The sequence below is a fragment of the Carcharhinus amblyrhynchos genome, chromosome 30, assembly GCF_965287045.1.
Source record: "Carcharhinus amblyrhynchos chromosome 30, sCarAmb.v2.hapA, whole genome shotgun sequence".
In the NCBI taxonomy this organism is placed as follows: domain Eukaryota; kingdom Metazoa; phylum Chordata; class Chondrichthyes; order Carcharhiniformes; family Carcharhinidae; genus Carcharhinus; species Carcharhinus amblyrhynchos.
In genome coordinates, this window is record NC_137353.1 from 23624025 (window position 1) to 23649962 (window position 25938).

Below are 25938 nucleotides of genomic sequence, written 5' to 3' on the forward strand. Positions count from 1 at the left end.
CCTAGATTCTCAAATATTCCCAGCAGATTTCAAGTTAGCAAATGCAGTACCCCTATTCAAAGAAGGACGGTGAGAGACCTCATTCAAACGGATGTAAATTTTTGCAATTCTCAACTCCTGAGGTTTGGAGATGCTCCATCAACTATACTGATACTTTCCCCCATTGTACAGTTGACACAGGTTGAAATGCACCCCCCCCGTTCCCTCATGTTGTGTTAGTGAGTGCTATGCTCATGCATAGACACACTAGAAGTCTGTCGATATGCACAATCTTCTTGGAGATTCTGTCCACTTGGAGCCGGCTCCACTTGGAGCCTTCTCTCCTGGATAGAGGCAAGGCCAAAGCCTGCAGAGCTGAACCTGACACAGGTTCCAGCCAAAGCCTTCTGTTTAATTAAGTCACAAGCTTTGCTGCCCATGGCCCAATCTTCAACCCTTTAAGGTAGTGCTTCTCAAACATTTTGTCCTACACCACTTAGGTGAGGCAAAAGGCCTCACAGACCACCTACCAGTCCACAAAAAAAAGAATCAGATTTGATAGGAATTTACAGAAAATCTAAATATTTTGCTGTTTTTTCATTAAATAAAATAAATCAATGAATTTCTTTCTTAAATATCGAGAGTAAATTATTAGAACAATGAACAGTACTGCACAGGAACTGGCTCTTCGGCCCACCAAGTCTATCCAGCACAGATGTCACTCCAATCTAATATTTTCTTGCCTCTACATGATTGATACCTTCTATTCCCTGCCTATTCATGTATCTATCCAGATGCCTAGAATCTGCTTCCACCACCTCCTCCAGCAGCACATTCCAAGCCTTCATCACCCTCTGTGTGAAAAACTTACATCTCTTTTAAACTTTCCCCCTCTTGTTCACAACCCATGACCCTGAGTAATTGACCCTTCGACCATGGGAAAAAGACTCTGACTATCCATTCTATCCAAGCCTGTCGTAATCTTGTAAACCTCTATCAGGTCCCCCCTTAATCTCCGACGCTGCAATGAAAACAATCCAAGTTTGTTCAACCTTTCTTCATAGTCCACATCCTTCAAACCAGGCAACATCCTGGTAAATGTCTTCTGCACCCTTTCCAATGTATCAACAGCCTTCCCATAGCGTGGAAACCAGAATTACACACAATTCTCCAAATGGGGCCTAACCATGTCATTTTACAGCTGCAATTCCTATACTCAATGCTCCGACCAATGAAGGCCAGCATGCCATACACCTTCTTGACCATCTTGTCCACTGGAGTTGCCACCTTCAGGGAACTCTGGATCTGCATGCCTAGATCCCTCTGTATGCTAATATTTCTAAGGACTTTACCATTTACTGTATATTTACTTCTGCAGTATTAATTCACATTGTTAATGGCTACCAGTGCTGCATATATGGAAGCTGGTCTGCACGTATAACGCTACAGGACTGGAGGGGATGAGGGTCCTGGCTTGTTCTCTACTGTGGCACTGTGCTTTATTGACATATATTTTGGACCAGCCAGCAGATCCTCCTGGACACCCTGAGATCTGCAGACCACATGTTGAAATCCACTGCTTTAGGAGATCATTACCATGTTTATGAACAGTACAAGGGAGGGGGATTCTGACAGCACGGAGCCACACTGAAAACTTGGAACCTTTTTGTCGGAATAGTTGACCACCATGCCGGAGGGAGCTCTTCTCCAGCTGAGCCACTTGGGATCAGCTGAGAGGTTTAGTTGAACAATGTCGGCCCACGACAGGAGCGACTACTGGGAAAACGTTCAACAATCGTTCTACCGAGAAACTTAACCCAGCACACAGGACTTATTTTATGAATTAGTACTGTTAGAAACCTTTGCACGGCAGACGTCGCACAGGGAACGTGGGTGGTGACCCTGCATGATGTTTCTGCCCTTCGTGGACATGGTGTGAAGCCCACTGAGAGCCATCTTAGGTTCCTGCTAACAGAACCCCATCATGTGAAACTGCACTGCATAGGAAAATTCATCAAATCTACTTGTACTGTTATGAGGGTAATATTTTGTGCTTAAAAAAAATGAATTGTTGCATACATAAAAGTGAACGAGGAAATGACCTGGTATAGTCCCAGCCATTATTGATGCAGAGCCAATCGTCTGCCTTCTTGTTCTTGATGGTTCTGCACTCTTTTACACAACAGTTTTGCAAGGATTGAAAGGGCCACAACACAATGACCAGACACACAAATCGAAATAACCTTGTGTGTAGTCGCACACCCAGCAATGGCACAAGAGTTCAAGGTACATCTAGTAACAGGCACATCAACCCAGTTCAACAAACAAGTGAAACTTTCTGCAGCTTGTATCAAGTTAACCCTTGAAAGGGATGAATTTGTATGCGACAACATAGCATTCCCGCACTCTGAAACAAACTGCAGGCAGTTCTCATGTGTTCATTAGACAGGCTTGGCTGTCTATGTCAACATACAGAATCATTGCATCCCTAAAGGATTCCATTCAGCCTTTTGAGTCCACACTGGCGACAATCCTACCCAGGTCCTAGCCCTGTAAGCACACATATTTACCCAGCTAATCCTCCTGATATTAAAGGGCGATTTAGCATGGTCAATCAACCTAACCTGCACACCTTTGGGATGTGGAGAGGAAAACCACGCAGATGTGGGGAGAACGTGCAAATTCCACACAGTCACCCAAGGCTGGAATTGAACCCGGGTCCCTAGATCTGTGAGGCAGCGGTGCTGACCACTATGCCACCGAGCCATAGCATAGGATGCTTTCAAAAAATAGCATTCAACTCTTGCGTTGTCTTCCACATACATTTAAAAATACACAAGATGTTGTTTCAAAAGTAGTTCCCTTTTATCCATAAGGCACTCCCAAGTTAATAACATCCTCCATTCTTGTGTGTTCCTGGGGAAGTTCCACAGCTACAGTTACTAACCACACCACCCACTCCCCACCAGCCACCCCCCCTCCCCCAACATGTACCTCACGTGTCAGTATCAGGGGGATATTTAACCACAGATGGCATCACAGCTGAGAGCAAGCCTGCTCCCCAAATTCATCACACACTTTTCTCTAGGGGGGAAAGGTAACCAGATTGCGATCAGAATAATACCAAGGCTAAAAAGGTCAAATCACAAGGACACGTTGCATAGTTTGATTTCCCTTGAGTATAGGAAATGGGGGGAAGAGGATCTAATTGAAGAGTTTAGGATGATAAAAGGCGTTGTTGATAGGATCGATACAGAGAAATTATTTACAGTCCGGAACAAGGGGGAATAACCTTAAAATTTGAACCAAGCTATTCAGAAGTGATGTCAGGAAGCACTTCACACAAAGTGTGGTCACCCTTTGGTTACTCCTTTTTTATTATTTATTCATGTCACAAATAGGCTTACATTAACACTGCAATGAAGTTACTGTGAGAATCCCCTAGTCACCACACTCTGGCACCTGTTCGGGTTACACTGAGGGAGAATTTAGCACGGCCAATGCACCCTAATCAGCACATCTTTCAGACTGTGGGAGGAAACCGGAGTACCCAGAGGAAACCCACGCAGACACGGGGAGAATGTACAGACTCCGCACAGACGGTGGCCCAAGCTGGGAATCAAACCCTGGTCCCTGACGCTGTGAGGCAGCAATGGCTTGGGCACTAGAGGGGAAGGGAGGTTAACTTTTAAAAAAAATCGTTGAGCAGGATTGTTGAATAAAGATTTCTATTTATAGTGCTTCTGTCTCAGAGTTTTGAAATAGCAAGGCTTGCAAATGGAAACCTCAAAGTGTTTTCTACCTTCCTGAGCAAGCAAGGCAGGTAAATGGAGTTAAGCTACAAGTCAGCTCTGAATTGGAGAGGAGGGGGAAACAGGTTAGAGGGGCTGAATGGTTTTCTCCTAATTTTAGACAAGAGGAACCCTGGCAGATTCGTCCCTCCATAATGGTTTCAATGAGGAGCTTGCTGAGATGGTGTTGTTGAGGGAAGCAGCCAGCAAGTAAAGAAATCAAATGAGTTTCCCCACAGTGAGTGGGGAAGGAGGGGGTGGCAGGGGGACAGAGATTGAAGGGGGAGTGAGAGATTGAGGAGGGGGGAAGGGACAGATTGAGGAGGGGGGAGGGAGAGATGGAGGGGGGAGAAGGGGGAGGAAGAGATTGAGGGGGGAGGAAGAGATTGAGGGGGGAGAAGGGGGAGGAAGAGATTGAGGGGGGAGGAAGAGATTGAGGGGGGAGAAGGGGGAGGAAGAGATTGAGGGGGGAGAAGGGGATGGAGAGATTGAGGGGGGAGAAGGGGGAGGAAGAGATTGAGGGGGGAGAAGGGGATGGAAGAGATTGAGGGGGGAGAAGGGGATGGAAGAGATTGAGGGGGGAGAAGGGGATGGAAGAGATTGAGGGGGGAGAAGGGGATGGAAGAGATTGAGGGGGGAGAAGGGGATGGAAGAGATTGAGGGGGGAGAAGGGGATGGAAGAGATTGAGGGGGGAGAAGGGGATGGAAGAGATTGAGGGGGGAGAAGGGGATGGAAGAGATTGAGGGGGGAGAAGGGGATGGAAGAGATTGAGGGGGGAGAAGGGGATGGAAGAGATTGAGGGGGGAGAAGGGGATGGAAGAGATTGAGGGGGGAGAAGGGGATGGAAGAGATTGAGGGGGGAGAAGGGGATGGAAGAGATTGAGGGGGGAGAAGGGGATGGAAGAGATTGAGGGGGGAGAAGGGGATGGAAGAGATTGAGGGGGGAGAAGGGGATGGAAGAGATTGAGGGGGGAGAAGGGGATGGAAGAGATTGAGGGGGGAGAAGGGGATGGAAGAGATTGAGGGGGGAGAAGGGGATGGAGAGATTGAGGGGGGAGAAGGGGATGGAGAGATTGAGGGGGGAGAAGGGGATGGAGAGATTGAGGGGGGAGAAGGGGATGGAGAGATTGAGGGGGGAGAAGGGGATGGAGAGATTGAGGGGGGAGAAGGGGATGGAGAGATTGAGGGGGGAGAAGGGGATGGAGAGATTGAGGGGGGAGAAGGGGATGGAGAGATTGAGGGGGGAGAAGGGGATGGAGAGATTGAGGGGGGAGAAGGGGATGGAGAGATTGAGGGGGGAGAAGGGGATGGAGAGATTGAGGGGGGAGAAGGGGATGGAGAGATTGAGGGGGGAGAAGGGGATGGAGAGATTGAGGGGGGAGAAGGGGATGGAGAGATTGAGGGGGGAGAAGGGGATGGAGAGATTGAGGGGGGAGAAGGGGATGGAGAGATTGAGGGGGGAGAAGGGGATGGAGAGATTGAGGGGGGAGAAGGGGATGGAGAGATTGAGGGGGGAGAAGGGGATGGAGAGATTGAGGGGGGAGAAGGGGATGGAGAGATTGAGGGGGGAGAAGGGGATGGAGAGATTGAGGGGGGAGAAGGGGATGGAGAGATTGAGGGGGGAGAAGGGGATGGAGAGATTGAGGGGGGAGAAGGGGATGGAGAGATTGAGGGGGGAGAAGGGGATGGAGAGATTGAGGGGGGAGAAGGGGATGGAGAGATTGAGGGGGGAGAAGGGGATGGAGAGATTGAGGGGGGAGAAGGGGATGGAGAGATTGAGGGGGGAGAAGGGGATGGAGAGATTGAGGGGGGAGAAGGGGATGGAGAGATTGAGGGGGGAGAAGGGGATGGAGAGATTGAGGGGGGAGAAGGGGATGGAGAGATTGAGGGGGGAGAAGGGGATGGAGAGATTGAGGGGGGAGAAGGGGATGGAGAGATTGAGGGGGGAGAAGGGGATGGAGAGATTGAGGGGAGGGGGGGAGGGAGAGATTAAGAACAGAGGGATTGAGGAGGGGGAGAGGGAAAGGGAAAGGTGAAGTCACTTGAGGCCGGCTGCCCAGAGTCAGAGAGAGAGTGAAGGGGGCGGGAGGCACAGGCTGACAGCCAGCAGCTAGGCCCGGTTGCCATGCTAACGCCTGGGCCGGTGGCTGCAACCTGCTCCTCTGACTGACTGACACACAAGCTACAAACACCCTGCACCCAACAATCATAAGCAAGGCAAGCTGGAACAGAAAACAACCCGAACAAAGCTGCACTTACAGTCTTCCCTGTCTGATTTCATGGTGAGTATGTTGTCTCTGCCGCTCCTGCTGCTGCCTCTCTCAGTCTCTGTCTGCTCCTCCCAGCTCAGCAGGGCTGAACTTTACCTGTGCTGCCAGGAATTTGACCCCCTGGCAGCTTCTGCTCGCGCTGTCTCTCTCTCTCTCTCTTTACTCCAGCATGATGTCATGAGAGGCGGTGAAAAGTTTGACACTGAGAGATTTTTCTTGTCTCTCAGCACCACTTGGTCTAATGTTACACACCAGGGCTGAAGTCTCTGAACTGGCTGCAGCTGGCACCTCAAGGGATTTTAACCCCCTCCCCTCATTCAAGAGCTCCTTTTTTATATATAGTGCTGGTAATTGGATCCCACAACCTTGTCTCTTTGTCTCAGGTTCCAGGCCACTCTTCACCCAGGTGATCTTAATCTTTATTTCTCACAAGGAGCTCTAACTCTCACATACCAGCCAACAGGGTCCACATTCACAGGTGCCACTTACCATTCTCAGCACAGTTACCCGGCGCTTTTTAAGCCCAGTCTCTCAGAGGGCTAAGCTGCTTTATAAGTCTTCTGTCTGTGTTTAAATTTGGTTTGGCACACTCAATTTCAGCATAAAAGTGACTTAAGGTTTATTCATTAGTGACACAAGTAGGCTTACATTCACATTGCAATGAAGTTCCTGTGAAAATCCCCTAGTCTCCATACTCCGGCGCCTGTTCGGGTACACCGAGGGAGAATTTAGCATGGCCAACGCACCTAATCAGCACGTCTTTTGGAATGTGGGAGAAAACCGGAACACCCATAGGACACCCACGCAGATATGGGGACAACGTGCAGAATCGGCACAGACAGCGACCCAAGTCGGGAATCAAACTCTGGTCCCTGGCGTTGTGAGGCAGCAGTGCTGCCCAACTTTACTGAGGATGCTGGAATCAGAAACGGAAAATGAAAAATAATGGAAATCCTCAACAGATCTGACGGCAACTGTGGACAGAGAATAGAGCTAATGTTACTCGTAATGTTGGCTCTATTCTCTCCCCACAGATGCTGTCAGATCTGCTGAGATTTTTCAGCATTCCCTGTTTTTATTGTCAATAATTCCAACAGCAGGTTCATGGTCCTAGCTTTCAGTGGAACTGGCAGAGGTAAACACTGGTAGGTAGCCTGCTGACACCAGGGTCCGGTAATCTTTGTCGACGCAAGAAAGAACTTGTATTTGTACAGCACCTTTCACAACCCTGATGTCCCAAATTGTTTTAGGACAATTAAATATTTTTGAAATGTAATCTCTGTTGTAATGTCAGCCAATTTATGCACACCAATGCCCCACAAACAGCAGTAACCAGATAACCTGCATTTTTAAGTAATGTTGGTTGAGGGATTTTACTTAGCAAGTGGTTAATACCTGGAATGCACCATCTGAGAGTGTTCAATCCAGGCCTCCAGAAGGGAATTGGATGATTATCTTAGAATCACAGAATGGTTGCTGCACAGAAGGTTTGCCTAGTGCTGTCTTTACTGCTTCTCTGAAGGAGCAATTCACCTCACATCGCTCCAGTGTCTTTCCCGGGTGGCCCAATAATTTTCTTTCTTTATTCAGAAAATAATCCAACTCCCTTAAAAAGCCTCAATTGACCCTGCTTCCACCCCACACTCTGCAGGTTCCATACCCTAACCACTCACAGTGTGAAAAGGTTTTCCCTCATGTCTCCATTGCTTCCTTTGGCAACTACCTTAAATCGCTGCCCTCTGGTTCTTAGGCCTTCCACCAATTGAAGCAATTTCTCCCCTAATCTAGACCCCTTATGATTTCGAATACCTTTATCAAATCTCTCAACCTTCTCTTCCCCAAAGAGAACAGGCCCAACTTTCAATGTAACTGAAAGTTTCTCTTTCCTGAATATATTCTAATCATAGAATCCCTACAGTACAGCGGTGACCCATTGAGTCTGTCCTGACCACATCCCACCCAGGCCCTTTTCCAGTAACCCCACACATTTACCCTGCTGAACTCCCTGACACAGAGCGGCAATTTAGCATGGCCAATCAACCTAACCCACACGTCTTTGGACTGTGGAAGGAAACTGGAGCACCCGGAGGATACCCATGCAGACATGGGGAGAATGTGCAGACTCCACACAAACAACGACCTGAGGTTGGAATTGAACTCACGTCTCTCGTGCTGTGAGGCAGCAGTGCTAGCCATCATGCCATCTCGTATCTGGACTCTCAGTATGGTCTTCATATCCTTCCTGAGGTACAGTGCCCAGAACTAGAGGCAATACTCCAGATGAGGCTGAAGAGAAGAAAATTGTGGGGCAACATGGAGATGAAAGGCAAGGGAGTGGGACCAGGTGAGTTGTTATTGCAGAGGGACAGCACATACATTGTGGACCAAATAGCCTCCTTCTGCACTGTAACCATTCTATTGTTCCATAAATGTTAATCAGGATCCTGGACAGAACTCCCCTACTCTACTTTGAATAGTGCCACAAGACATTTATGTTCATCTGAGAGGGTAGACGGGGCCTCAGTTTAAGGTCCCACCTTGATTTGATTTGATTTATTATTGTCACATGTATTGGTATACCTTGAAAAGTATTGTTTCTTGCGCGCTATACAGACAAAGTACACTGTTCCCAGAAAGGAAAGGAGAAAGTACAGAATGTAGTGTTCCAGTCATAGCTAGGGTGTAGTGAAGGATCCATTCTTAGATCCATTTAAAAGTCGGACAACAGCAGGGAAGAAGCTGTTCATGAGTCGGTTGGTACATGGCCTCAAACGTTTGTATTTTTTTCCTGACGGCAGAAAGTGGAAGAGAGAATGTCCGGGGTGTGTGGGGTCCTTAATTATGCTGGCTGCTTTTCTGAGGCAGCGGGAAGTGTAGACAGAGTCAATGGATGGGAGGCTGGTTTGAGTGATGGATTGTGCTAGATTCACGATCTTTAGTAGTTTCTTGCAATCTTGGGCAGAGCAGGAGTCATACCAAGCTGTGATATAATCAGAAAGAATGTTTTCTATGGTACATCTGTGAAAGTTAGTAAGTGTTGTAACAGACACACTAAATTTCTTTAATCTTTTGATAAAGTAGAGGCGTTGGTGGGTTTTTTAAACTATAGCTTTGACATGGGGGGAACCAGGACAGGCTGTTGGTGATCTGGACACCTAAAAACATGAAGCTCTTGACCATTTCTACTTCATCTACTTCCATTGATGTGGACAGGGGCATGGTGACTAGTGGGGTGCCCCAGGGGTCGGTGCTGGGGCCTCAGCTATTTACCATTTATATAGATGATCTGGAGGAGGGAACCGAGTGCAGGGTGTCGAAATTTGCTGATGACACCAAGATTGGGGGAAAGGCAAATTGTGCGGAGGGTGTGGAGAGTCTGCAGAAGGATCTAGATAGGCTGGGCGAATGGGCCAGGAAATGGCAAATGGAATTTAATGTTGGCAAGTGTGAGGTGGTCCACTTTGGTAGGAAGAATGGTAGGAAGGACTATTACTTACGTGGCGAAAAACTGCAGCAGGCGACGGTGCAGAAGGACCTCGGGGTCCTTGTGCATGAGTCGCAAAAACCCAGCTTGCAGGTGCAGCAGGTGGTCAGGAAGGCGAATGGGATGCTGGCCTTCATAGCGAGGGGGATTGAATATAAAAGTAGGGAGGTCTTGCTGCAGCTGTAGTACTGTGTGCAGTTTTGGGCGCCGCACCTGTGCAAGGATATTTTGGCCCTGGAGGGAGTGCAGAGGAGGTTTACTAGGCTGATACCGGAGTTGAGGGGGTTGAGCTATGAGGAGAGGCTGAATAAACTAGGCTTGTACTCGCTAGAGTTTAGAAGAATGAGGGGAGATCTCATTGAGACGTGTAAGATGATGAATGGGATGGATAGGATAGAGGTGGAGAGACTCTTCCCGCTCAAAAAAGACAGTAGGACTAGGGGGCACAGCCTCAAGATAAAGGGGAGGCGGTTTAGAACGGAGTTGAGGAGGAACTTCTTCACTCAAAGGGTGGTGAATCTCTGGAATTCTCTGCCCGTTGAAGTGGTGGAGGCTGCCTCGCTAAATATTTTTAAGAAGCGGGTTGATGGGTTTTTGATAAGAGAGGGGATTAAGGGTTATGGGGAGAGGGCGGGAAAGTGGAACTGAGCCACAACAGATCAGCCATGATCTTATTGAATGGCGGGGCAGGCTCGAAGGGCTAGATGGCCTACTCCTGCTCCTATTTCTTATGTTCTTATGTTCTCCTTTACGCTTCCTTGAAGTCGATGACTATCTCCTTCATTTTGTTGACATTGCGGGAGAGATTATTGTTGTCACATCAGTTCATCAGATTCTCTATCTCATTCCTGTACTCTGTCTCGTGATTGTTTGAGATCCGACCCACTATGGTGGTGTCGTTAGCAAACTTGAAAATCGAGTTGGAGGGGAATTTGGCCACGCAGTCATAGGGGCTGAAATTTACTTTCTAACATGAAGTCAGTTCCTCACTCAGAGAGCTGCTTGGCTGCAAGTCTGAGATATCCCGGAAATCCCAATATTCAGGGAATTCCAACAGTGCATCAAACTGGCTAAGGGGTTAATTTGAGTGTATCAATGTGAGGACATGCAAAGTTTTCTTCATGTATTTTCACATTTGTGGACTGGTCATTTCAAAATATACCCATAAATCTTAAGACCACAAGACGTAGGGGCAGAACTGAGTCTGCTCCACCGTTCAATGAATTCATGACTGATCTGATAGGATAATGCTCAACTCCACTTTCCTGTCTTATCCCCATAATCCTGGATTCCGTAACTGATTAAAAATCTGTCTATCTCAGCCTTGAACACATATGATGACCCAGCCTCTATAGCCCTCTGCGAAAAAGAATTCCACAGATTCACTACCCTCTGAATTTTCACACTAACTTTAAAGTTTTAAAGTTTATTTATTGTGGTCACAAGTAGGCTTACACTAACACTGCAATGAAGTTACTGTAAAAATCCCCTAGTTGCCACACTGTTCGGGTACACTGAGGGAGAATTTAGCACGGCCAATTCATCTAACCAGGGAACCGGAGCATCCAGAGGAAACCGATGCAGGCACAGGGAGAATGTGCAAACTCCACACGGACAGTGACCCAAGCTGGGAATCAAACCTGGGTCCTTGGCGTTGTGAGGCAGAAGTGCTAATCACTGTGTAAGCCTACCTGTGACACTAATAAATAAATTTTAAACTCAGAGAAGAAATTCCTCTTCATTTCTGTCTTAAAGGGTGAGCCATTATTCTAAGATTATGCCCTCTGTTCCCACAAGGGGAAACGTTTGCCGGGATTCTCTGGCTTCCCCGCAGCACTTTTCTCTGCGGATGGGATTTCCCTTTGATTCCACCCCAAACCTTCTGGAAAAATGTGGTGGGGTGTGCCGTTCCTCAGACCAGAAGAGCCCGCCAACATGGAGAGCCAGAAGATCTCGCCCAATCTCTCAATATCTATACTATAAAGATGCCTGAGAATCCTCTCTGTCTCAATAAGGTCACCTCTCATTCTTCTAAACTCCAATGGGTACAGACCCAACCTCCTCAACCTCTCCTCATAAGAAAATCCCTCCATACCCAGGATCAACACAGTGAACCTTCTGTGCCAGTATGTTTTTCCTTAGATAAGGGGACCAAAACTGATCACAATATTCCAGGTGTGGTGTAACTAGGTGCCTCATGTATTTTTAACAAGACTTCCCTATTTGTATACTGCATTCCCTTTGAAATAATTTCATTTGCAATCCCTATTCATAGTCAAAGATTATTCAATTTGTGTTTGAACTTGAAATACGATTGCCATTTGATTATTTACAACATCATGCTACTGACTGCCCATTGTTGCCAAAGACTACAATACACAGAAAATCAGAGGCTAGGAATAAAAGGATTAGTCTGGCTTGGGGGAAGGGAGAGCCGGACATTGGGTGGGTGTGATCGAGGGTCAATTCTGGCCTTGGGTGGTGTGGTGTTCTCCCCGTGTTTGCGAGGGTTTCCTCCCACATTCCAAAGATGTGCAGGTTAGGTGAATTGGCCGTGCTAAATTGCCCCTTAGCTTCCAAAGGGCGGTTAGCCATAGTAGTTGTGTGGGGTTACAGAGATAGGGCCTGGGTAAGATGCTCTGTTGGAGAGTCAGTGCAACCCTGATGGGCTGAACAGCCTCCTGCACTGTAGGCATTCCCTAATTGAAATCCTGGCCAATGAATGGCGTTGGTTTCTCATTCCCAGATTGCAGGAACTATGCCCGTATTTCATTCTCCCCCCACCCCCACCATGACCACGATTGCAAGACGGACACAACTGCAGCCCTGTGGAGGGGGTTAACCCCAATAGCCTGGCAGCTGTGGCTTAAGTTTTTAAAGTTTTAATGTTTGTGATTAGAACTCCCACTCACCTGACGAAGGGGCAGCCAGCACTCCGAAAGCTAGTGGCTTTTGCTACCAAATAATCCTGTTGGACTTTAACCTGGTGCTGAGAGGCTAAGAAGCCTGTGTTTACCCCAATCCAACGACGACATCTCCACATCATGCTTAAGTTTTTAAAGCAGCTTCAGAGAATGCCTCCATTTTCAGGGACCTTCTCTCTTTCCTACCTACATCAGTGGCTTCCACCTCTGATCTGTCACTGCTGGAATGGAGTGTTACTGGCCCTGCAGCCACGGAGATGGTGTAACCCTGGACACTAACCGGCCTGCTGGGCTGGGGGTGGTCAGGGGTAGGGAACACACCCGATGTCGGGCTCCCAACCCCAGAGCAAAAACGCAACCCTAGAATTTCTGAAACGTGAAGCACTTCTGAGAACGGAAAATGCTTTGACAGGCAAAGAGTTCCATTCCCCCCGTGGCTGAAGGAGCAATAATTATTAAAAAGCACAAGCGGGGTGGGGTGGGCAGGCAAATGACCCCATGGTAAGTAAGAGCGAATGAGACAATTCCACTGACTCCACCTGCTCCTGTTGTTTTAAATAATCCCATGGTAAGTAGCCACTGCGAGGGTAAAACAGCGGGCAGGACCCGCAGTGTGGGCCTCGACACCCTCGCAGTTACAGGCACCCCTGCGGGCTTGCAGCAACGACGGGGGAAACAGAGTCCCACAACTGAGTGCTGAGCTCCTGAGATTTCTGGAAGAAGCAGGTTACAGGGAGGAGGCACAGTGCCAGCGGGTAGTACACAGTTTCAGGAGGAAGCTACACAGTTTAAGTCATTTGATACATCTTGCTGTCATAGTGTGGAGCAACAAGTTACTGCGTAAAATCAGAAGCCAAAACCACAAAAGGGGAGAGAGAGAGAAAGAGAGATATAACCTTTTAAATACTGGCTTGGCTCTACAGAGTTTATGGCTGGAATTCTCTGGTCTCACAAGTCCTGCCACTGCTGCCAGCGAGATTGGAGAATTTGGCCCTCGGCCGAATTCCATTCACTGCAGCAGGACTGGAGAATCCCAGCTGCCAGCGAGAATGGAGGAGTTGGCACTCGGCTAATTTCCATTCACTGCAGCAGGACTGGAGAATCCCAGCTGCCAGCGAGAATGGAGAAGTTGGCACTCTGTTAAATTCCATTCAGTGCAGCGGGACTGGAGAATCCCAGCTGCCAGTGAGAATGGAGAAGTTGGCACGGCTAAATTCCATTCAGTGCAGCGGGGCTGGAGAATCCCAGCTGCCAGCAAAAATTGAAAATTTGGCGCTTGGCCTAAATTCCATTCACTGCAGCAGGACTGGAGAATCCCAGCTGCCAGCGAGAATGGAGAATTTGACGCTCGGCCTAAACTCCATTTACTGCAACAGGGCTGGAGAATCCCAGCCACGGGCACTGTCGCTGAGTCATTCCCAGCAGCACTATGGGTGGCCCTGATGGGCCGCAACGGTTCAAGGCTCACCACCATCCACCCGAGGACAATTAGGGATGGACAAGAAAGTTTGACCTTTACAGCAATGGTCCACATCCCATAAAAGAAGAAAACTAAATCTGCTGAAACATTCCAAGCAGTAACGTAATAAAGCGACGTCAGCTCCCTTATCTGTCGACCAGAATTATCTTAAAGTATAATGGGGAGATTCCATAAGATGTCTTGCACCATCGAGAAATACCACAAAGCAAAATGGAAGCTGTGTTTCCTCATCCCATTTTAAAATTGAATACAAATTGTCTGCTGTAAAGGAACCATGCTGATCGATGTGGAATCCATAACAATGAGCGAGATTTGCAATATTCCCAACATTTGGGCCATTGAAAGGTCTGGTTTAAAAGGCAAAATATTATGGATACTGCAAATCTGAAATAAAACAGAGAATGCTGGATAGACTCAGCAGGTCCGGCAGCGTCTGTGGAGAGAGAATCAGAGATAACGTTTTGCGTCTAAATGACCCTGTGACAGAACTTTCCAGAAGGGGTCATTTCGACCTGAAACGCTAATTTATCCAGCATTTTCTGTTTTCATTTCAGGTGTAATAGGTTATTGGGCTGGTGTGAGGCTGAGAAGAGCTTCCACCATTCTGGACGGAGATCCCAACTCAGGGACTGTTGTTGGAAATCTGAACTATAGACGTACATCACTGAATCATGCAAATGTGCAAAAAGATGTCTCGTCCTAATGTCCTGAAGGTAATACATTACAGGAATGTGATTTTAATCCCTTTACAGACTTATATCATCGTGATCACATCGTGCACAGAGTAGGAGAATAATTTCCAGCTCTGGGTGTGCTGCTCCAAACATGCTATAATCACAAGATTCAGATGACTGTGGACTCCATTTGCTCTTGTCCTTTTGCTCTTGATTGACATGTTACAACTTCAGTTATAAAGACAACTTGGTGAGGTTAGGACTGTTTTCACTGGAGAAGAGGAGACCGAGAGGAGATCTGATAGAGGGAACACCACCACCCGGAAGTTTCCCTCCAACCCGCTCACCATGCCGAACGGCGATTTCTTTCCAAGTCAGGATGGTTTGAGCATCCCTCTCCTTTGCTGTACCACTGATGACAGTTTCTATAGCTCTCTACGCCATAAACTCAAAGCTCCTTCAACAGCACTATCCAAACCCATCGTTCTCTACCACCAAGAAGGACAAGGGCAGCAGATACTTGGGAACACCACCGCCTGCAAGTTTCCCTCCAAGTCACTCACCAACCTGACTTGGAAAAATATCAACATTCCTTTCAGTGTCCCTGGGTCAAAATCGTAACTCCCTAACAGCGCTGTGGGTGCACCTACAGCATGTGAACTGCAGCGAGTTCAAGAAGGCAGCTCACTACCACCTTCTGGAGGGTAACTAGGGATCGGCAATAAATGGTGTTCTAGCCAGCAACGCCCAGATCCCAGAATAAGAGGAATGCAGTTCTCTCCGAGGGGGTTGTAGGGCTGGAGGATGTTACAGATAGCAATGCCCACATCCCATGAATGAATAAAATAAAAATCCATCCTTAATCCTTTCTCCTTCTTATTTAAGATGCTCCTTAAACCTCTCTTCTTTGGTCAAGTTTTTGGCCAGGATTTTCCAGTCCCGGGGTGGGGGGCTTCATCATGTGTGGGGTAGAGCCCACTGCTAGTGGGACCAGACAATCCCACCCTTAATGTCTCTTGTGGCATTGTGTCAATTTTTTTGTCTGATTATGCTTTTCTGAAACATCTTAAGATATTTTGCTACACTAAAAGATGTTGCACAGAAGCAAGTCATAGAATCCCTACAGTACAGAAGGGGGCTATTTGACCCATCGAGTCTGCACCAATGACAATCTCACCCAGTGTCTGTCTGAGGCCAGAACTCTCCATTCACCTGACGAAGGGGCTAACCCCGAAAGCTTGTGAGTATATTATCAAATAAATAGGTTGGACTAAAACCTGGTGTTGTCAGACTTTTCACAATCTCACCCAGGCCCTTTCCCGTAACCTCACGTATTTACCTTGATAATCTCCCTGACACTAAGGGACAAGGTAGCATGGCCAATTCACCGAATTCGCACATCTTTGGAGCGTGGGAGGAATCTGGAGCACCCGGAGGAAACTCAGACGGGCACGGGGAGAGCGCGCAGACTTCACAGAGACAATGATCCAAGGCTGGAACTGAACCTGGGTCCCTGGCGCTGTGAGGAGTGTGTGCTTATCCCATTGGCCGTGGAACTCGACCACAGTCTGAGCCAGCACCTCGGGAGACAGAGGAACACAATTTAGTGGAACTGAACGTAAGGCTGCTGCAAGACCGCGTTTCAAAAGCCACAGTTAAGTTTGGATGAATGGAGTGAAATGTGCTTGGGGCCAAAGAAAGAGTATCTCTTTAAATATTCTAAACAATGTGGGACTGGTTTGTTTGAACTGTTATGTGTGAGGCTTATGCAATTCCTTTAATGAGTCACAAAAGGACAGAGAGTAAAAAAAATACAAATGCTGATGACTTGGATTGGAATATGAAATGCTGGGTGGAGAAGGCGGGGTGGGGGAGGGAGGAAAAGACTTGCACTCATCCAGCACTTCATCTCGTCTGTCAGGAATGTCTCAAAGCACTTCACACGTATAAACTATTTTGAATTGAGTAATAACTATTGTGGTAGCTTTTGACCTTGCGTAATTAGTTTAAAATAGGTGATAATCTGGAGAGATCTAAAATGTTTCCTAACTCACTGCAGAATCACAGAATCTCTACAGAAGGAGGCCATTTGGCCCATCGAGTCACCCAGAGTATCTCATCCAGGCCTATCCCCATAACCCCACACATTTACCATGGCTAATCCACCTAATCTACACACGTTTAGACAAAGAGGCAATTTAGCTCAGCCAATCCACCTAACCCGCACATCTTTGGAGTGTGGGAGGAAACCGGAAGAAACCCAAGCAGACACGGGGAAAATGTGCAAACTCCACACAGACAGTGACCCAAGCCGGGAATCGAACCCAGGTCCCTGGCGCTGTGAGGCAGCAGTGCTAAGCACTGTGCCACTGTGGAAGGATAATTCAGATAACTCTCTCTCTGCAGTTGCTGCCAGACTTGCTGAGCTTATCCAACATTTTATTCCTGCCCTCACTCCTTTTTACACTGTTGTACAAAGCGAGGATTTATCCCACTGGGCAGGGAAACCCAACAGCCATTCTACACACTGTAACATCCCACAAGCAAATCAAAATAGCCAACTCATCTGTTTTTGACATAACCAAGCCAAATGCTGACCAGTACAGCAGGCAAACTCCCTGTTTTTTGGTACTTTTCACCCAATAAGAAGTCTCACAACACCAGGTTAGAGTCCAACCAGTTTATTTGGTAGTAATCCCACAAGCTTTCAGAAACGGTGTTCCTTTGTCAGGTGTGTGGAAGGTTAATTACCTTCCAGTTGTGAGACTTCTTACTGTGTTTACCCCAGTCCAACACCGGCATCTCTACACCATGACTTTTCACCCAAGGCAGTGTACCAAACTGTACTGAAGCATACTGCACCTAACCAGAGAACAGTCATTGCTCACTGCCACTGGACTCACCAAGATTACTGACACAGACATTCCTCAATATGTCTTGGCCACAGAAGAAAAATCCCCGTGTGATTGGGGTGCGAGAGAGCTTGTTACAATTGAGACGGAAGCTTTGAGGGAACAAAACTGACATTCCATGGATAGGATAACGAGTTGATGAGTGACCAATCGTACATTTAAAACCATTAAAGAAAACTAAATTACCATCCGTCATTCCTCAGTCTTGAGCAATGAATTTCAGCCCAGAGCCAGGTTTACCTGCGAACTCCGAGAGTACACTGCCTCAGCACTATTTGCCCCATATTCACAGACGACTCCCTTACTCAAACATTCCTACAGGTTTCTCTTACTTTGACCAGGTTGTTTGTGATGTAAGACAGTGCAGCCAGCTGCGCAGTGAGTGAAGGCTCCAGCCATTCTGGTTACAATTACACAGGGCAGGAGTCCAGCTCTCTCAGCCGAACCAAGGTAGCACTGGGCCAGCCAAGAGTGCAAGCCAAAGAGTGAAACATTGTGAATGCTGGAAATTGGGATTGGGGAATGACGGAACACAATCAGCAGGTCACGCAGTGCCCATGCACTGATAAGCGGTACATAATGACAACTGGAAGGACAGTTGCTGACCCTATGGGTATTGAGTGGGGGTGTGTGTATAGGAGTTTGTGTGTGGGTGTGTGTATGTATGTAGGGGTGTGTGTGTCTATGGGTGTGATTGAGGGTATAGGGGTTTGTGTGTGGGTGTATGTGTGGAGGTGTGTGTTTGTGAATAGAAGGGCACATGGGCGTAGGAATGTGTGTGCATGTATAGCAGTGTGGGTGGTGACTGCATCTGCAGGGGTGTGTATAGGGACCTGTGTGTGTGTGTGTGTGTGTGTGTGGAGGGGGGGGGGGGGTGGGTGGGTGGGGGTGTGTGTGTGGGGGTGTGTGTGTGTGTGTAGGGACGTGTGTGTGTGTAGGGGTGTGCGCATGGTCTGTGTGCGAAGTGTGTGATGCGTGTGTAGGGATGTGCACATGCAGGTGTGTGTGTGGTGTGCGTATATGTGTGGGGTGGGTGGTCACCAGCAGTAACATTTTATGGCCAGCATTTATTGCCCATTCCTTTTTGCTCTTGTTCAGAGGGCAGCTGAGAGTCGATCACATTGCTGTGTCTCTGGGGTCACATGCAGGCTAGACCAGGTAAGGATGGCAGATTTCCTTCCCTAAAGGACATGAGTGAACCAGATGGTTTTTCCGATAATTGAGAAAGGTTTCATGATCATCAGTAGGTTCTTAATTCTAGACATTTTTTATTGAATTCAAATTCCACTATCTGCCATGGCAGGATTCGATTCCAAGTCCCCAGAACATCAGCTAAGTCTTCTGCATTCATAGTCTAGCGATAATACCACTAGGTCATCGCCTCCCTTTGTTGCAGGGGATTGCAGTCAGAGTTACTGGAGAGCAGATTGAGGAACACTAAGGAATTCTCCTGATGTCTTGGCCAACACTCCTCCCTCAGGCAGTCTGGCCAAGTAACTGACTAAACTGGTTTCTCATCTCCTTGCTGCACAGTGACACAGTGGTTAGCACTGCTGCCCACAGTGCTACGGTGCTGCATTTGATTCCCGTGCTTGGGTCATTGTTTGTATGGGGTTTGCATGTTATGCCGGGTGCTCTGGTTTCCAGTCCAAAGATGTGTAGGTTAGGTGCATTGGCCATGCTCAATTGCCCCTTAGTGTCCCGGGATACATAGGTTGAGAGGGATTAGTGGTGTAAAAGTGTGGAGTTGCAGGAATGGGAACTATTTGGAATGTGGACGGAGAAGACCCGATGGGCCGAATGGCTTCCTTCTGCACTATATGGTTTCTATGATTTTATGGTTCTGCGAAACCAATGTTCACAAAATGGCTGCTGCTTCACCGACACAGTCAAAACGCCCTTCAAAGCATTATATTCTATGCAGAAACATTATGCTACTCCTTATGAGCGATATGACAAGTTGCTACGGTCACAAACGTCCTTCGGCATGTACAGTTTGCTGCTTTTGAATCTGCTACTGTGGCAGGTCAGAGACTTGAGGAACTTAATGATTGACCTACTTCCACTGGAATACGAATGCTGCGGGAAAGAAGCACTCGGATTACAAGGGGCGGTCTGTGGGAGATTCAGGAGCAGCTGTGGAGTTGATGTTAATAGCACTGACTGTTCGCCAAGTGGGATCAGTGTGTCAGGAGTCAGAGTGAAAGCACCTTCAAACACAAAGAGTGTCTCACACATTAAAAGGGCCAACTGAACTGCAGAACAGGCTGGAGTGGCTGGATTGCCTCCTCCAGTCCCTTTGTCCCCCAAGACCTCGAATCTCTGAAAGCTTTGACAGTTTTGCTACAAACACACCAGAGCAGAAGCAATATGCCAGCTCCCCACAGATCATTAAGTGCGTGCTTTGCTGTGAGGTAGGAGTGGCCCATTAAGGAACATCTTTTGCATGCAAGGTAACCTATGACAACATAACGTGGGCGTGAGATAGTAGCACATCTATTTTACATATCCCACAAGAGGACAGATTATACTCTCGTGAGTCATTGTCTTGTGTGAGGTCTGGGCGTCACCTTTTTGCAATGATGATGCTTACATTCAAAGTGAATGTTTACAGCCAAATGTTTTTAAAGAGGGGAAGCTAAAAGATAAAGCTTTTAATTATTAAAACATACCAGCTCCATTCCAGCTGATCCCTGCACTTAATGGAAAACTCATCACAATCATTCTTTCCCAGGGTATCTATTCAATGGAACTCCTATCCCTCCTCCACCTCGCCCGCCTCCCCCCCCAACCCTCGCCACCCCCTCAATCTTTCCTCTCTACTACAACCTGCTTTCAAAACCAAAGATTGCAGTCAGCTAACCATTGCTTGGTGGTTTATCCTGATTTTTCACTTCCCCTTTAACCTTGGTAATGTCCAGATATTACGGACTTTAGCTGTTGCAATGGGAATCTCAACTGGCCCCTTTAAAAGCAGGGGCTAGAGGGGCATTGGTGGCAAGCTCAGGATTGGCAGTAGGAATATGGGAGAGGGGGCCATTATCCTGTGAGATAACTGTGAGCCCCTCGTCCCCATGTCGAGGTGGGGGAGATGGTGGTCTAGTGGGAATGCCACTGGACAAGTAATCCAGAGTTCAAATCCCACCCTGGAAACTGGTGGAATTTAAATTCAATTAATAAAGTCTGAAATTGAAACCTAGTTTCTGTAATGATGACCATGAAACTATCATCAATTGTTGTAAAATTCCATTGCTTCAATAATGTCCTTCAAGGGAGGAAATCTGCTGTCCTTACCCAGTCTGGCTTACCAGTGACTCCAGAGACATAGCAATTGGTTGACTCTTAAATGCCCTTTGAAATGGCCTAGCAAGCCATTTGGTTCAAGGGATGAGCAACAAATGCTGGCCTTGCCATCGACGCCCACATCCCATATAAGAATATAAAAAAATCTGTCCTTCCCTCTACAATTATTTATGGAGTTGATCAACTTACACTGCCTATTCAGAAAGAATGTTCCAGATCCTAAGTCAGGAAAGATATATTGGCACTGGGGGCAGTCCAGAGAAGGTTCACAAGGTTGATCCCATACATGGAGGGATTTTCATACGAGGTTGAGTAGTCTGGGCTTGTGCTCACTGGAGCTTTGAAGAATGAGAGGCAACCTTATTGAGACATAGAATCCTACAATGCAGAAGGAGGCCATTTAGCCCATCGAATCAGCACTGACCACAATCCCACACAGGCCCTATCCCCATAACCCCATGCATTTACCGTAGCTAGTCCCCCTGACACCATGGGGCAATTTAGCATGGCCAATCCACCTAACCTGCACATCTTTGGACTGTGGGAGGAAACCAGAGCGTCGGGAGGAAACGCATGCAGACAAGGGGAGAACGTGCAAACTCCACACAGACAGTGACCCAAGCCAGGAATCAAACCCAGGTCCCTGGCACTGTGAAGCAAATGTACTAACCACTGTGCCACCATGATGCCCAACATCAATCCTCAACATTCGATTGAACGCAGCATTAAATCCTGAGATCAGATTGAGAAGCCTTGGTTGGGGTGACAATAGGATTTTTGGAGGATGGTATTGGGAAAACGTGAAATGTGGTCAGGAGCCCGATTTCTGCCCCAAATCCTTTTTGAGTTAAAATGTCCCTCAGGCGCTGCTGCTGCAGATGCCATGGGGTTTCTGAGCAAAGTTTTATTCTACTCACGTATAGATTTGTGTTAGTGGGAGAAAAAAAGAATGAATGAAAAGCTTTCCTCAAAGAATGATCTCCAGAGACCAAACATTCCAAATGAAATTCTCTCCAATAAAACTGAATTACAGCCTCTCGCCAGCAATAGTCAGGTAGCTATCAGCTCAAAACTGATCGAGGGATGCAAAGTTCAAGTCAGTTGATCTCAATTAATGAGTCACAAGCTGAAAAGCACTGGCAGAATGGCCTGTGTTTTTCTTCTTTCTCTTCCATCTTCTCCTTTTCTAATAGTTATGTACAGATGCAGGATGTCTTTCAAACCATCTGGTCCACGCTCACACAGAGACCCATGATTGTCCCTTGACATTCAAGTATATTAACACCACTGAATCCCCTGCTGTCAACATCCTAGGCGTTACCATTGACCAGAAACTGAATTGGACCAGCCACTGTGGCTTCAAGAGCAGGTCAGAGGCTAGGAACCCTGTGGTGAGTAACTCATTTCATGACTCCCCAAAGTCTATCCACAATCCACAAGGCATGAATCAGGAATGTGATGGAGTACTCTCCATTTGTCTGGATGAGTGCAGCTCCAACAAATCCCCAAGAAGCTTGGCACCATCCAGGACAAAGCAGCCCACTTGATTGTTACCTCTTCCACTCTCCACCATTGATGCACAGTGACAGCAGTGTGTACCATCTACAAGATGTACTGCAGCTACTCACCAAGGCTCCTTAGGCAGCATCTTCCAAACTCATGACCTTTACCAACTAGAAGGACAAGGACAGCAGGTACAAGAATGTATAGACCTAAACTGCTCAATTTCAATCCTTCCCCTCTTTCACTCTCTCTCTCTGAGACCCTCTGTTATCCATTTTCCACCATTCCCCCTCTCTCCCTCTTCATTGTCTACATCCCTCTCCCACCGCAGGCCCCATTCATTTCCTTTATTCCTCCACTCTTCACCTAGTCTAATGAACCCCCATACCCTCCCCCCCGCCCCGCCCCGCCGTGACAGCAGATGGTCTTGCACCTCCATGTTTAAATATGCAGGAGATTGATTAGTGTTAATGAAACATCTTTGCTGTTGGGTAGCCAACACCATTGTAGGGAGTACACAACAGCACAAGGGATAGAAACAGGAGGAGGGCACCAGGCCCATCAAACCTGCCCTGTCATTCAATACAATCATGGCTAAGCTAAGCCAGACTCAGCTGCTTTCCTGTTCCATTTCCCCATAGCCCTCTCTATTCCTTGATCCATCAAATATTTATCCACCTGCACTTTAAATACTTGTAATAATCCAACCTTCACTACTGATTGGGGCAGAGAATTCCAGAGATTCACTATCCTCTGCGAGAAGAAAGTTCTATGCATTTCAGTTTTAAACACCTTTATCTTGTAGCTATGTCTCCTTGTTTGAGACTCTCCCATTACTGAAGACATCTTACCATTAACCCTGTCAAGCCCTCTCAGGATTTTGTAAGTTTGAATAAGGTCAACCCTCACTCTTCTAAACTCCGAGGAATACAGACCCAAACTATTTAGCCTCTATTATAGGACAACCCTCTCTCATCCCAGGAATTAGCCTGGTGAATCACCTCTGGACTGCCTCCAATGTTACAATAGCCTTTTTAAGCTAAGGGGACCACAACTGTATACAATATCCCAGGCCTCACCAACATCCTGTACAATTGCAACAAAACCTCCCGTGTTTTAAACTCCGACTCCTTTGCATTAAAGGCCAAAATGCCATTTCCTACCTAATTACTTGCTGGACCTGCTTGCTAGGTTTTAGTGATTCATGCAGTAAACCACACAGATTCCTGTGTACTTCATTTACCTGCAGCCTCTCTCTATTTAGATAATCTGCCTTTTGATACTTCCTACCAAAGTGGATGACCTCACACTTTCCAACATTAAACTCCATTTGCCAGAATTTTGCCCAGTCACTCAATCTATCTACATCCTGTTGCAGAATCACAATAACTTCATCACAACCAGTCCTTCCACCTATTTCCATATCATCAGCAAATCTGGAAATCTTACATTCTGTTCCTTCCTCCAGGTCATTAGTGTAAATACTGTAAGGGGGCATTGGGACTATTCCAATCTTTACAGTGGTTTCTGTGAAGCCTGTTCACAGGTGGGTGCTCAGAGGGTATGGATGTTAATAGATGCTTGCAGGAAGGCTGTCAATATCGATAAGAATGTGTTGGTATGGTGGCACAGTGGTTAGCACTACTGCCTCGCAGCGCCAGAGACCCGGGTTGAATTCCGTCCTTGGGTTACTGTCTGTGTGGAGTTCACACATTCTCCCCGCGTCTGGGTGGGTTTCCTCCGGGTGCCCCGGTTTCCTCCCACAGTCCAAAGCTGTGCGGGTTAGATGGATTGGCCAACAGCCACAAGATAAAGGGGGGGCGGTTTAGAACGGAGTTGAGGAAGAACTTCTTCACCCAAAGGGTGGTGAATCTCTGGAATTCTCTGCCTGTTGAAGTGGTGGAGGCTGCCTCGCTAAATATTTTTAAGATGCGGGTTGATGGGTTTTTGATAAGAGACGGGATTAAGGGTTATGGGGAGAGGGCAGGAATGTAGAGCTGAGCCACGACAGATCAGCCATGATCTTATTGAATGGCGGGGCAGGCTCGAAGGGCTAGATGGCCTACTCCTGCTCCTATTTCTTATGTTCTTAAATTGCCCCTTTGCGTCAGGGGGAATTAGCAGGGTTAATACGTGGGGTTACATGGATAGGGCCAGGGTGGAATTGTGGTCGGTGCAGCCTTGATGGGCTGAATGTCCTCTTTCTGCACTGTAAGGATTCTATGATATTGGAAGGGGACCTTGGGAGAGTGTGGACCTGCAGAGAATGCTTGAAAAGATTCTGCAGCGAGACTGTCACATTGTCGTCATGGTGACTCATGCAGATAGGATTAGCAAACAAGATTACTTCACCCACAAACTGGGAAAGGTAAAGCCTCCCCAATTCCTCTGTGGTCTTGGCATTCCTCTTTTCCAGTGTGGCGTGGGTTACGAAATATTTGAACAAGGGACTGTGGGAACAACAATGCAGACTTTCATCTGTGGCCTGGTCTCAAAGGCCCTCTCTGTGCGAGGGCCGGCACAGAAAGCGCACTGTTTAATGAACAAGTCTATTACTGTGTTGAAAACAGCAGCCAATGCCAGCGTTCAGCCTTGCATTGCAAACAGTCCTAATCAGTAACCTCACCATAAACCAACAGAGCAACAAAGGCACCACCAGGAACACAATTATTAAACCACAGACACATCACAAAACTACAAACCCATTGGAGGGCAAGTGAATGCTTCACCCAGTTTGAACGTGGAAGCAGGCACTGTGAGGGCCAATGGGATCGCTAGCATGTCCCTGAATCCTGTTTACATTTGAATGAGAGACACAGGAAATAACATGACACTAATTGGAGATTGGATTGCCTAACCGTCAGGGTTTAGCCTGGACTCTCAGAATCAAAGATTAATCTCCAGGATTTAGGGCAGCACGGTGGTTAGCACTGCTGCCTCACAGCGTCAGGGACCCAGGGTCAATTTCAGTCTTGGGTAACCGTGCTGAGTCTGCACATGCTCCCCATGACTGCGTGGGTTTCCTCCAGGGTGCTCCGGTTTCCTCCCACACTCCAAAGGTGTGCAGGTCAGGTGGTTTGGCCATGCTAAATTGCCCTTTAAGTGTCCAAAGGTGTGTCAGTTAGGGGAATTTGTGGGGTAAACATATGGGGTTATGGGAATGGGGTCAGGGTGGGATACTCAGAGCAGAGTCAGTGCAGACTCGATGGGCCAAATGGCTTGCTTCTGCACTCGAGGCATTCTATGATTCTGCCGTGTGCAATCCTAGAGAAAGAAAACGGAGATATTAAAAAGCATTGTGCTTTTTAAAATCAATTTCTTTGAAAATTTCTCTATCAGATGTATTGAAAGTGTTGGGGGGGGGGATGGCAGGTAATGCTGTTCAACTAACATCAAGCATCATCCAATTGGATAATGAATCTTTTTGCTTTCCGATTGGTGTAGGAAGGCAGTGTGTCACACGGTTGGATGTGTTGGCCGAGTAACAGCTGAAGTGGGGGGGCAGACAGCACCCTGTCACTGAGACAGTGGACAGTGCACCTTGCTATTCTGTGTTGCCCCTTTTGTGCTGAGAGGTTTGCACCAACTGGTTTCTCTCAGTGCCTGGCTCAGGGATA

At 47.4% G+C, this 25938-nt stretch overlaps 1 protein-coding gene across 5 annotated transcripts in view; it reads right to left on the minus strand.

Moving 5' to 3' along the window:
• kazna (kazrin, periplakin interacting protein a) overlaps positions 1–25938 on the minus strand; it is a 610507-nt gene that overhangs the window by 176690 nt on the left and 407879 nt on the right. The window contains exon 1 of one of the 5 annotated variants that reach the window (XM_080214946.1): positions 6031–6065. The exons of the other annotated variants lie outside the window; for them this stretch is intronic. Within the exon in view, the coding sequence (XP_080071072.1) occupies positions 6031–6052 (22 nt within the window). The 5' untranslated portion in view covers positions 6053–6065. Of the gene's footprint in view, positions 1–6030; positions 6066–25938 lie in introns of those variants that run through there. 5 annotated transcript variants of the gene reach the window in all.